The following is a 14,379-nucleotide window of genomic DNA, read 5'->3' on the forward strand; positions in this document are numbered from 1 at the left end:
GTATGGGTAGATTTAAGGGTGGGTTAGGGTGTAAGGGATGGGTCAACAGTGGTAATTACAGAAATTAATTACAAATGCAATTACATATAGGTTTTTAAAAAGTACAACGTAAAAACATGTATGTACACAATAAGTACATTGTACCAAATTATTAATTTAAATGTAAGTACATAGTTAAGGCCATCTAATGTAAAGTGGGACCGTTTAAAGTTACTTAGTTGTTATTCTTCTCGTTATTTCCCTATAGCGGCTTATAAATCGGAAGTCTCGTCTATAGGCTTACTACCACTTTGAAGAATGAGGTGAGTAAAAACTATAATATAAAATATTGTATAAAGGTTTACAATACCCAAACACTAACTTTACGAGCCTATAGGCCTACAATTGAAACAGAAACTTCATATTGAAAGAAGTGAACAATAAACCCAGCTGTCTTTATTTTACAACCACAACAATCCCAATGCATCCAACTCCAGGAGGGAATTGTCACTCATCATTTGAGGCCAAATGTTTTGACAGCACATGTCCTTTATGATCTGTTGAAGACCTGATGAGTAGAACAGTGGAGTCATGTAAAGGACATTTGGGTTTGCATTCGCAGCATTATTGTGGCCGTTTTGTGTGTGAAGTGTCTGTGCGCCTGAAGAGGCCCCTGGGCTGAAACACAGTCCCAACCCCCTCTACCCCTTATTCCCCACATCCCGCTATCCCCATGGCTCGGCCTGCAGTGTTTTTTGTGTTGTGCGATGACAGGCCTGCGTCCCCCGGGAGGGCCACCCCCCAACCTGTACCCCCACGCTCAGGTACCAGGCAGCGTTTCCTTCTCTCTTTTGGCGCCTTCCCGCATCGGTTCGAACATCCCTCTCTGATCTCCGGTATCTCTCTCGTCTCTCTGTGGACTATGAGGACCCTCTCGCTCGCTCGCTCTCCGTTCCTCTCTGTATCGTGTCCTCTTCTTCTCTCTTGTGGCTTTTTATTCATTCAAATTTTTTTCCCTCTTTTCAATTCGTCATCTTTGTCTTGCTCGTTCCTTGTTTTCTCCTTTTCTCCGTTCTCCCCGAGCTCCCCAGTGGGACCCCTGTTTTCCCTCTCAAAGATGCCTTTCAGCTCTCCTCTCCTCCTCTATCCCTGCTCATGGGAAGAGCTGGAGACGATCTGCTTTATTTATTAATTTTTTTTTATTTGGTTCGGGCTGAGGTAGCTCCTGCATGTATTAGTCTTTATCTTAAGGTATAATGTGAAAGGTTTTTGAGCAGGTATCTGTGCAGAACAGAACATTCCCTGCACGACTAATAATGGAATCATATGCAATAATGTTGTATGGATTACATCAGGACCTGCTGGCTGGAATATCTGGAAAGCATGCGTGTTTACAATATTTCCAATGTAACAAATTACTTATATGTGACCCTGAACCACAAAACCAGTCTTAAGTAGCATGGGTATATTTGTAGCAATAGCCAAAAATACATTGTATGTGTCAAAATTATCGATTTTTCTTTCTTGCCAAAAATCATTAGGATGTTAGGAAAAGATCATGTGTTTTGTAAATTTCCTACTGTAAATTAAAATTAGTTTTTGATTAGTAATATGCATTGCTAAAAACTTCATTTGGACAACTTTATGGACAAAAGGCAAATTTTTGATTTCAGATTCCAGATATTATAATAGTTGTATCTCAGCCAAATATTATATTCAAATGTCATTTTCAAATCAAAATTTCAAAAATGTGACTTTTATGACTGGTTTTGTGGTCCAGAGTCACATATAACATTAATATTAGGAAGTCTTTTTTATCATTTAAACATTAAAAATGACCAAAATTAAAATATATACATACTAGTTGATAATGTAGTGTCAGAAATTCTAAAAATATGTATATATTTTTTATTTTTAAATGTTAATTTTTGTAATTTTAAAAATATTATATAAAAAATAACTAGAATATCAAATCAAATCAAATATAAAATAAGCATAATTCCCTTTCCTGGCAGTGGATTTTTACTTTATTTTTCTTATCACTATATGAGTACTTCTCAACATCTAGCCCATCTCAATTGTTTCTCCTAGACAGCAATGTGTTTTAAATTGATCTTCTTTCAAGACCAAATTATCTGAGGTTTGGTATCCACATTAATTTTATTGCTTATATACTCCACGCCCACAATTTTCTCATTTGTGACTGCTCTTATTTCTTCCAATGAATTTTAGGAGAAACAAGATGCTTAAAGAACATAACCAAGAACCAAAGGAGAAGTGTACACCTCTGTGTGCTTAGTACTCATGCTCTGATGTGTCAGCTTTATAAGTGCCATATAAAAATAATCAGCTCACTCATTAACGCTGGAAGAGGCTGGTTTGCTCTATAGAGTTTCTGTCAGCGAATGTCAACAATGACAAGTGGAGAGAGATGCGCACACACCTCTGTTCAAATTGTCATCTATCAGTCATTCCTGTACATTAGCTCCCAGACAATCTTCCCCTGGGATCTGTGACGAAGAGAGAGTAGGAAGAGTGACAGAAAGAGAGAAAAAGACACAGTAAGAGAGAGAAGGAGAGATAAGTAATCCTTCACTTGTGATGTTTAATGTTCAAAGCGGGCTTTGTTTGCTAAGTGCCTCACAGCGGGGTGTGGACTGAAGGTTTGGGGGGGTTAGAGGGGTGGCCGTGTCTCTCAATAATCCATTAGCTAATGGCTATCCAAAGCTCTGCCTTCTTACCTCCGTACGGCAGCCGGCGGAACGAAAATACTGACATCAAACTGACAATTAGTGACTCCAAAACACTTGTTACAACTAGGAATGTATTCTCGTAGAATAATTTTTGTGCACAAAGAAGACAAAAATAATGACTTTATTCAACAATTTCTTATCTTCCGTGTAGGGCTGACACTAATAATTATTTTGGTAATCAAGTAATCTGTCGATTATTCTCACACACTGTAAACCCTAATGTTGTCTTTACTTAAACAATCAAGTTATGTTGACTAAACATTACTTACAATTTTGTGTGTTGGTCCTGTCACTTAAAAATGTGAGTTAATTTAACTTATTTACCATCAAAATGCATAAACTTAAGATTTTAAGTGTTGTGAGCTCAAAATCATGATTAATCCTTAGAAGAAAAAAAAACATTTTCAAAAGGTCAGTTTCACAAATGTAGTCTTTTTCCTTTTTTAAAAATTATAATACCATGTGCAAGGTCTTTTCTCTGTTTTAAATCAGAAAACAAATTGCTTCAGTTACAATTATTCACCATAATGGGAACACATTTGGGCTACTTATTTTTATTTATTTTATTTTTGTGACACTGGGTTGCACAGTTTGATTTTAATGCTTTTAAGCAAAGCTGAGGAGCTTCTACTCCCTTCGGAGAGGCGTGCAAATCATACGATTCCCCACATCCACATTCAGCTGTGGTGCGTGCATTATGGTAAAAACAAGTGTTTTGCAAGAATTTTCTTTTTACGCTTGAACCAGATATTAACAGCACAAAGTATGCCAATCTTTATGTAATCCATATAGTAAACTAGTTTGTAAACTCTACAGAGAGCGCAAAATCACATTTCAACTACTAATAGCGAAAGTGCTTTACCGGAAATCTGACACTTTATTATAGTTTGAAAATGGCCCGCGCTTACATGCTCACATTTCGCAGTTCTTTATTTTAATGTGATTGGACATGCAAGGAGTTCCGCCTAGCAACAAGAGAGCTGATTTGTCCTTTTGCCGTCGTCTGTTTTGTTGCTGACAAGTTTGAAGACAGAAGTTTTTCTTCTATGTTCGGTAAGTAAATTATGTAAATGTTGATATAAAGTGACGATTTTGAGTGAAATATGCTTATTTAAGTCCTTGTGGTACGTTTCTATAATAAAAGACAACACAGCCATGGTCAAACTTTGACAGCGTAGCTATCAAGTAAGTTAACGTTAACTTATATGGATTTGAGATGGTATGATAACTGAGATATCAAATTAACGTTAGTCTTTATTTGATTTGTAAAACCGAAACATATTAACGTTAGTTAATTCACTTAATCATAGTGTAATTGTGTATTTCTGTGGGAAAGAGCATGGCAGCCACTTCTGAGATCAATTAATTAACAATATATTGTGCATAATGTTATCAAAGTATGAATGAAAAGTCGACAATTTTGACTTGTACAGAGCATTTGTAAAGTATGCACATTTAGTTTTATTTTTGGATAACGCTGTAAGACTACAATCTTAATTATAGATTCATTTTTTTTTTTTTTTTTACTGATTGTTAAACTTATTATTTTCAACTTTTCTGTTACAGGTTACATGAGGCAATTACATGTGGAAATGTAAGTATTGTGTTTTTGACTCTGCAAGCATTTTTGTTCAGCAAAATAAAATCATGTGTTTTACAACAATTAAATTTTTTTTTCTTTTTATTTTTTTTGTGGTCTATTCCTTTAACATGATAAAGAAAACCAATTCTTAGCCTTCATTATTTACTAATTATTTATTAGCCTGTAAAGCATTTCTGTGTGGAAGCTAATGTGATTAGTGACCTGATGTTTCCCCCAAGGTTTGCATGGAGTTCAACAGAATTAAAGGCAAAAATCTAATGCAGGAATTCTAGAAAAACCTGGACAGACACAGTTCATGGACCTTTGTAAAACCAGAAGGGGGTCTCCTGGTCAGCGCTTGTTGAACTTTTTACAGAAAATAAAGGTCAGTAATTATTTTAACATAACTTGAAGGATAGAAACCAAAAACGGAAATCCTCTCATCATTTCCTCACCCGCAGTTGTTCCAAAACCTGTATAAATTTCTTTGTTTTGCTGAAACCAAAGGAAGATATTTTGAAGGAATATTTGTAATCAAACTATTTTGGTGCAGCACTGACTTCCCTAGAATTTCTTTTTAGTATGTACATGTGAGTGGTGCATCAAAACAGCTTGGTTTGGAAAAAAAATTAGGGTGAGTAAATGACAGTATTTATTTTAACAATGTAATTTATTGATTATTTTCTCATATCAGTAATCTTTTATGTATTATAATCTAAAATTTTATTTATATCACATACAAATGCTTAAAATAGATTGAAATTGAGTTTTTTGGCTTTAATAGAATTTCATGTTTTAAAGTCAGCCCAGCCAACTGAGGTCCGAACCCTTGTTCTTCGGGGACTGCCTATCATGCTTGGAGATGATGATTCTTCTTTCTTCCAGTCATGTTTAGTAAGTAAATCTGTTCTTAAAAGGGATAGTTCACCCAAAAATTATTACCCCATGGTTTAATGACAATCAAGCCATCCAATCAGAGTTATAATAAAATTTATCCTGGTTCTTCCAAGCTTTTTAATGAGAGTGAATGGGGGATGAAATTTTGAATCTCAAAAAATTCCATCCATCCATCATTAAACTGCCCAACACGGCTCCAGGGGGTTTGTATCAGTTTGTCTAAGAAAATATCCATGTTGGATTAGAATTAGTGTTTAAAAAAAAAAAGCGGGCATCCTGTTAAACATCCATTGATGATAAACCTTGGATTTCTGATCACAATACTATATTTATGCGTCTTTTTTTCACTAGGTACCTGATCATCACAACACTATCCTTGATGTGCCAGTGGGGATCTTATTGGAGGACACTGATCTTCAGTCTTCCAATTCCTTGCGTTTGACTTCTTTAGTTGGAATAATTCTTGAAGGCCAAGTGGTGATGGACAAAGTGCAGGACCTCCCACAGGCAATCTGACTTCTCTTCGGTCTGATATACGCACTACACCTGAATTAACCAAGATCACTTACCAACAAGATTGATTTCATCTGGCGTGTACTAATGCCAATGGGACAGAATGCTCTCAAGCCAAGAGTGCAGTCTCTGGCAAACCAACTTTTGCTTAAGAAATCAATGTGATACTTTAACATTCTTATAAAAATAATGTTTAAATTGTTAAATGCAGAGTTCTACAACTGATGTGTCGTAGTTAATTTGGTATATTGTTACACCTCTGTAGTATGGTTTTGACAGTAATATTTCAGTATTTTTTTTTTATGAAAATTTGGTGAAATACACAATATGCTGAGTATGTTTTATTTTAGTTTGCTATGTTTGCACAAAGCTTAAATAGTCAAATGCAATGTTTAAATTAAAATAAATACTTGATACTTGAGTGAAGTGTATATGTGACCCTGGACCACAAAACCGTTGCTGGGGTATATTTGTAGCAATAGCCAAAAATACATTGTATGGGTCAAAACTGTTGAAGTTAAGATCATGTTCCATGAAGATTTTTTGTAAAATTCCTACTATAAATATATATAAATGTAATTTTTGATTAGTAATATGCATTAAGAGCTTAATTTGGACAACTTTAAAGGTATTTTTATTTTATTTTATTTTTTTTGCACCCTCAGATTCCAGATTTTCAAATAGATGTATCTCGGCCAAATATTGTCCTATCCTAACAAACCATACATCAACAGAAAGCTTATTTATTGAGCTTCTATATGATGTATACATTTCAGTTTTGTAAAATTTTTATGACTGGTTTGTGGTCCAGGGTCACATATGTGCATAGAGTTGTACAATTGATGTACTGCACTAGTTTAGCCACCTTAAGGTGTGGCTATAACTGATTTAGATTACAGTATAGTGTTAACTGTATTTTCATTAATATTGTGACATCTTGACAATAAAAAAAAACCAAAGATTAATTATCTTGTTCATTGTTTTATTTCAGTTCGGTGTGTGCACTAAAAATGCAGTCAAAAATAAGTTTCAGTTTATTTCAGTTACTTTCCATGTTGAGTTAACTTAAATATATAAGTGCATTTGAACATAATCGTTTAAGTATATTGAATAAGTACAAAGTTTATTGAACTGAATGATTTAAGTGTAATCTACAAAACCGCTAAGTTAAATAAACTTAAATATGCAAGTTTTGGGAGACTTCATTACTCAATTAAATTGAGGCAACGAGTTTACTCAATTACTTTAGTCCAGTCAACTTATTAGGGTTTTCAGTGCAATTAATTATATATATATATATATATATATATATATATATATATATATATAGCAATAATAATAGATCTAAGTGGACAATAGCCTTTAAAATACATATGTGACCCTGGACCACAAAACCAGTCTTAAGTCGCTGGGGTATATTTGTAGCAATAGCCAAAAATACATTGCATGGGTCAAAATTTTTGATTTTTCTTTTATGCCAAAAATCATTAAGAAATTAAGTAAAGTTCATGATCCATGAAGATTTTTTGTAAAATTCCTACTGTAAACATATCAAAATGTAATTTTTGATTTGTAATATGCATTGTTAAGAACCTAATTTGGACAACTTTTTTTTGCATCCTCAGATTTCTGATTTCAAATAGATGTATCTCGGCCAAATATTGTCCTATCCTAACAAACCATACATCAATAGAAAACTTATTTATTGAGCTTTCATATGATGTATAAATCTCAGTTTTGTCAAATTTAACCTTATGACTGGTTTTGTGGTCCAGGGTCACATATAGCATTGAGGCAATAATAATTAATTTAAATAAAGTATATTTTGTGACGGAATTCACCGAACACTCACCGACTTAAAGCAGCCCATTCACTGATTGATCTGCTCTGCGCCGCTTTAAGTCAGCTACACCTAATGCAGTCTGCTGGACTTTTTATTTTCACCACCTGCAAACTCAAAAGAGCTCATAAAAGGCACTTTACCTCCTCACTGCCCTCTGCTCATTTTGTTTTGGATACACCGCTTGTTCCCTTCCGGAAATCATGTCACATAGCATTGCATCTTGTCACTACTTCCCATTTTTGTTTTGTTTATAAGTATTTGGTCGGTGATGCATTCAAATTTCATTTGAACCGCACCAGAGTTCGTTTGGAAGCGGACCGAGACCCATCTTTTTAGGGTGTGTTCATACTTGTAGTTCGGCTCGTTTGGTTTATTTGGTCCGGACCAAAAAGGAAAATGATACATTTGGTCCTTGTCCGCTTAGCGTTCACACTGGCATTTTTGACAGTGAACCTAAAGACACAGAACCTAAAGGCATAGTGATACATTCATAGCCTGATTGGTCAGGTTAAATGACGTATATTTCATGACAGAACTCATGAACAGTCCAAACAAAAGGAAAAGGTGCGTTCGACTTAAAGCGTTCATATTTCATTCGAACCGCATCACAGTTCGTTTGAAAGCGGACCGAGACCCATCTTTTTAGGGTGTGTTCACACTTGTAGTTCGGTTCGGTTCGTTTGGTTCATTTTGTCCGGACCAAAAAGGAAAATGATACATTTGGTCCTTGTCCGCTTAGCGTTCACACTGGCATTTTTGACAGCGAACCTAAAGACACAGAACCTAAAGGCATATTGATACATTCATAGCCTGATTGGTCAGGTTAAATGACGTATATTTCATGACAGAACTGATGAACAGTCCAAACAAAAGGAAAAGGTGCGTTCGACTTAAAGCGTTCATATTTCATTCGAACCGCATCACAGTTCGTTTGAAAGCGGACCGAGACCCATCTTTTTTGGGTGTGTTCACACTTGTAGTTCGGTTCGGTTCGTTTGGTTCATTTTGTCCGGACCAAAAAGGAAAATGATACATTTGGTCCTTGTCCGCTTAGCGTTCACACTGGCATTTTTGACAGCGAACCTAAAGACACAGAACCTAAAGGCATATTGATACATTCATAGCCTGATTGGTCAGGTTAAATGACGTATATTTCATGACAGAACTGATGAACAGTCCAAACAAAAGGAAAAGGTGCGTTCGACTTAAAGCGTTCATATTTTATTTGAACCGCATCAGAGTTCTTTTAGAAGTGGACCGGCAGATGGCAGTGTTCACATTCACTCAAATGAACCGCACTAACAGAGTAATAGCACCACAGTTCGTTTTAATTGAACCAAACATTACAAGTGTCACAAGTGTGAGACGCACATACTTAACCTACATGCATGTAAACAATCGAAGTGCATATATTAAATCCGCAACGCATATGTTTATTTGAACTGTTTGTGAATTCTTAAGGAGAAGTTCACTTATAAAACAAAAATTTACAGATTTACTCACCTCCTTGTCATCCAAGATGTTCATGTCTTTCTTTCTTCAGTCATAAATAAATGTTTTTTTGATGCAAACTTTTCAGGATTTTTATCCATAGAGTGGACTTCTATGGTGCCCCGAGTTTGAACTTTCAAAATACAGTTTAAATGCGGCTTCAAACGATCCCAAATGTGGTTTGTAAACGATCCCAGCCGAGGAAGAAGGGTCTTATCTAGTGAAACAATAATATATATATATATATATATATATATATATATATATATATATTTTTTTTTTTTTTTTTTTTTACAATTTATATACTTTTTAACCTCAAACGCTCATCTTCTCTTGCTATGCCTGAACCTTTTCCGGTTGAAGGCAGTTAGGGTATGTCGAAAAAGTCCCATCTCATTTTCTCCCTCAACTTCAAAATTGTCCTACATTGCTGTTTTACCTTTTTTGTTAAGGGTGTTTGATCTTCTTTGCATCTTCACTTCACAAACACTGGGTTGGTACTTTTGCAGTGATGTAGGATGATTTTGAAATGATTTTTGAAGTTGAGGGAGAAAATAAGTTTTTCGACATACCCTAACTGTCCGGAAAAAAATAAGGCAGAGCAAGACAAGACGAGCGTTTGAGGTTAAAAAGTATAAAATTTTATTTAAAAACCCCTAAAAGTTAATAAATAACCAACCATTTTGCTAGATAAGACCCTTCTTCTTTTGTTTGAAGCCGCATTTAAACTGCATTTTGGAAGTTCAAACTCGGGGCACCATAGAAGTCCACTATATGGAGAAAAAACCTGACCATCAAAAACCTGAAATGTTTTCCTTAAAAAAACATAATTTCTCTACAACTGAAGAAAGAAAGACATGAACATCTTGAATGACAAGGGTGGTAGTTGCATTGCTGTCTATGCAGGGTCAGAAAGCTGTCGGATTTCATCAAAAATATCTTAATTTGTGTTCCGAAGATAAACTAGGTAAATAATGACAGAATTTTCAAGTTTGTGTCCCTTTAAAATCAAATAATTTCTCACAATCTCTTACGAATAACTCATTTGTGGACTTCTTTTGATTTTAGCAATCACACAACTACCAATTCCAGCTGTTTAAAACAACAGCAATTCCTGCTGAAATCATGTGCTAGAACTTGATTTAATGGCTTGAGATATTAACGATTCAAACTTGCATTTCACTAATGTTTCAGGGTCATGTGAAGCTCTCTTTTAAGCTGAGGTGGAGTTTGCCCTCTTGCAATCGGGTCAGCAGAATCCTGCCAGTGACTTTTACAAGCTAATCAGATCAAGAGCATCTTAAATTAAATATGCAAACTAAAAAAAAAAAAGAGGGAGAGATTAATTTTTGCTGAGGACCGTAAATGCAAATGATGAGTCAATTAAATGCAACGCGCAGTTCAATTAATAAGTTGAGGAGCCCATCATTATCATGTTTGCGAAAGTCTGAGCCCACATTCATTATGCTATCAGGTATATAATAATTTAATGAATGGGGCTAATTAAAATGTGCTACTTTAAGGGGAATTGGCGGGTTGGGGTAGAAGGAAAGTGGGCTGGGCCCAAGGAGAGATCGTTCCCCGGAGATAACGAACAATCAGACATCTGTTGGCAATAAGACGGCACAAAAATAACACGCTGGGGTTACTTTGGTAACATCTATTTTCCTAACATGCCCCCAAACACCTGCTTCCAAAACAAAGGCTCAAAGAAGACAAAAAGAATCACAGACAAGAAGTAACTTTAATTTAATATTGTGAACTTTGAAAAGTTATTTTACAGCTTTCATCAAAAATGATAACAATCTATACAGTAGTTTTGTCTTGAGTTTTCCTATCAATAGAACGGTTCAGTGTGTATCCAGTCAAAAAAAAAAAAAAAAAAAGAAACAAACAAACAAGAATAGGAGGCAGGAAAAAAGAAAACCAGCTTTTTGGTTCGGGTCTTGTGTCCTATCAAATGCTCGTCCATCTTATTCATCACGATGGATGTACTGTAACAGCCACATATGGAAAAGAAAAACATCAGTCGTCTCTGATAAAAAGTTCTCACACATCAGCATATTAAAATTTTTCTGTTAGATGGCAGATCGCAGACACACATTACAGGAGACAGCACTCATGAAAGGTCGATCATCAATGGCCGATTCGGCTGACAGTAGAATTAGACTCAAGTCACAGCGTCACAGACCGAAAGCGTTGTGCTCTGATATCGAGTCACTTTGCTCAGGGTGAGAAATTCATAGACGGTACCTTACAAAGTGCTGTGGCACGACCCAAAACATGCAGGCTCACATGCACCTCCAGCTAAAGTGAACGTCCTCTCAGAGCGAACGGTGACACGATAGAATATGGCTTTGAGCTTCTCGCCTTGTGTATGCAGAAAACATAAACGAATGAAAAAGGCAGCCTTTTGCTTTAAATTAATGAGAAAGTGCAACCCTTTGCAAACTTCTTCTCATTATCCTTCATAATTGAAACTGAAAAAAGCTGACCAAAAACTGACCAATTTGTGCTTTTTTTCTGGAAAGAAATCTCGTAAGGAACTTTGTGGCTATTGTTATTGGTAGTGAAGTCTGTACAAGTGATTGTACGCTTATGGGTTTGCATTGTTAAGGCATCTATACTGCTGGTACTGATATACGTGTGAAAGAGAGAGAGAGAGAGAGAAAATGGAATAGACAGATCTATAAGCAGGCATAAATAATAAGATAAATAAAAGAGGAAAAGAACGTAGAATAAAACTTCCTTCTAGGTTGACACGCGAAATAAAACCATCACTCTCAGAGAAGAGCCCATGCATATTATTACAATAGTACAGGTTCTGTAAGCCTCAAAGAAAAGATATAGATTTATATATATTCATCATATATTTATATATATATATATATATATAACTTTTTTAAAAAATCTACATAACTAAATGCTGTGAGATGCTACTTTTTTGCCATACATTAAAAAATTCCAAGGAAAACAATTGCTTTTAACTTACAAATTATACAAAAATAGACAATGGCTTTTTACGAATAAAACTTATTAAAAAACAAAAAAAAAGAAGCTTGACATGATACAAAACATGGATCGAAATGAACGGCGATGAAAGCAAACAAACACGAAAAACCTTCCACAATCAAAGTGAAATTGGGGAGAAAAGCAATATACAAAATCTGGATATACATACATTATTTATATGGATATTTTACAGAGACTCCCCTCTTTTTGTCCAGAATCCATGGTTTGTGTTTACCGTTGGTGAGATTTTGTCTAACTTATGCAATAAACCAAACATCAGTGTTATGGTGAGCTGCCTTAAGCCATTCTGAGATAAATACAAATAAAACAAAGACTTTGGCAACAGAAAGTATATGTACAAAAATAGACGAGCCAGTCAAACTGCTGTATGTTGGGTGTTGACACATTTGGAAAGCATTCTTCATACAGTGCTGTCTAAACATGAAAATACTTTGCTAATTCAAGTCATGTCCCCCAAAACAAGCCAAAGAAACACACAAAAAACAGTCGGCTCTCAAATAGTATTCTTCATTTATCCTATATCCTTCACTAGCGAACACAGCAAACCAAACACGTATTAAAATGTATATATCACAGTTTCATTTTTCATAGACAAAGCAAAAAAAAAAATTCAAAGAAAAAATCATCACATTCCTTGAGCACACGTTAAAATTCAAAAGATTTTTCGCTGTTAAATTAAATGGCATGGCAACTGAGTGCTTTTTCCTTCAGTCCATCTGTTTACTGCATATCTCTGCTCTATTTAGCAGCAAATATTTGCAAGAACATAAATACTGATTTGTTGTGGAAATTGGGTGGCTTTTTCTTCTCTTTGAGGACGGATCTGGACATTGAAAAATTGCGGCTTGACAGCGTTTAGTAACTCTTAAATAACTTTCCTACATCATAGCCATCCAAACCGGCTGGTACCCAGATGCGCTGTATGACTCTATGCTTATAAAAAAAGAAAACAAAACAATAGGGAAGTGAGTATGGCGCTACAATTTCATTTAGTACGAAAACAAGCAACATTATGGCAAACTATTTGTTGGCTTCTCTCTGGGACAAAAAACCCTTTCCGGCTTAACTTTTCTGTGTTCAAACGGTTGGCCGTTGGATATAAAAACTGGTCGCTATTAGAGATCTGTGCTGTTGCCCGTCACTCCTAAAGTGTCATGTTTGTGTGATACAGTCTGTAAAAAAGGCATGTGATCATTAAATTCATTTTAAAAAGCCCGTGAGCGAAACGAAAAGGAGATTCGTCTCTCTTTTCTCCATGGGCTTGGGGAAAGTCCTTCAGGTAGAGCAGTCCAGAAATCAGCTTAAAAACAAAAGCAAACAAACACTTTCTTCCCATAAAATGAGATTCCTTTGTCAAAAGGCCTGAGTTTTAAAAGTTTCAGTTTTCTCCTCCACTAGAAATTGCCTTCAGCTCAGAGCGGAGATTCTCTGGCCAGAGCTGAAATCAAATGTGCCTCTTCAGCGGCCCAGGAGCCCCTACATGGGAGGAACGATCATCCCTGGGATCGCTGTAGTCAGGAGAAGAGAGACAGAGAGAGAGAGAGAGAAGGAAAGTGAGACGTGGGATTGTTTGCTTTCATCTTTCATGCAACAAAAGGAAAAGAAAAGCATCTGGAAAGCATGCCCTACTCAAGTGGTATGAACAAATTAGACTTGCTTTGTGCTGACTTCCCATGACGTGTCTAAAAATCACAATATAGTTCAGTGTTGTTTTAGTGTTGTTTGTATTTTAAATTAGATCTTAACTTAATATTATTCTTTTTTATATTTTCTGTTTTCATATTAGTTTCATATTTTTGGTGCTTTTTGTAAATTGTCTTTTTTTATTAGATTTTATAATTTTATTTTTATGTAATATTTCAGTTTTCATATTGGTTTCATTTTGTTTCATATTTTATGTGATTTTGTATTATTTATATTTTAAATTAGAATCGAATTTTTTATTTTCAGTTTTCATTTAAATTTAATTTTAGTTTCATTTTTATGTGTTTTTTGTCATTTGTATTTATTTTTTATTATTTATTTGTATTTTAAATTAGATTTAAATGTTATTTATTTATTATTATATTTTACATTATATTTATATTTACTTTACCTATTTTTATTATATATTTTCGGTGTTCACATTAGTTTATTTTTTTATATTTTATGTGCTTTTGTATTATTTATATTTTACATTAGATTTAATTTTATATTTTTAGTTTTCATATTAGTTTCATATGTTATGTGTTGTATTTATTATGTTTTATTTTGTATTTATAGTTTTAGTTTTATTTTTTTTTCATATG

The 14,379-nt window shown here is 34.7% G+C and overlaps 1 protein-coding gene across 3 annotated transcripts in view; it reads right to left on the bottom strand.

The window, feature by feature from the left end:
* Positions 1–10,884: 10,884 nt before the first annotated feature.
* ebf1a (EBF transcription factor 1a) overlaps positions 10,885–14,379 on the bottom strand; it is a 178,375-nt gene continuing 174,880 nt past the window's right edge. For all 3 annotated transcript variants that reach the window (XM_073820000.1, XM_073819999.1, XM_073819998.1), the window contains one exon: positions 10,885–13,599. In XM_073820000.1, the coding sequence (XP_073676101.1) occupies positions 13,568–13,599 (32 nt within the window). In that variant the 3' untranslated portion in view covers positions 10,885–13,567. The remainder of the gene's footprint in view (positions 13,600–14,379) is intronic.

This window comes from Garra rufa, chromosome 16 (assembly GCF_049309525.1).
Source record: "Garra rufa chromosome 16, GarRuf1.0, whole genome shotgun sequence".
Classification (NCBI taxonomy): Eukaryota; Metazoa; Chordata; class Actinopteri; order Cypriniformes; family Cyprinidae; genus Garra; species Garra rufa.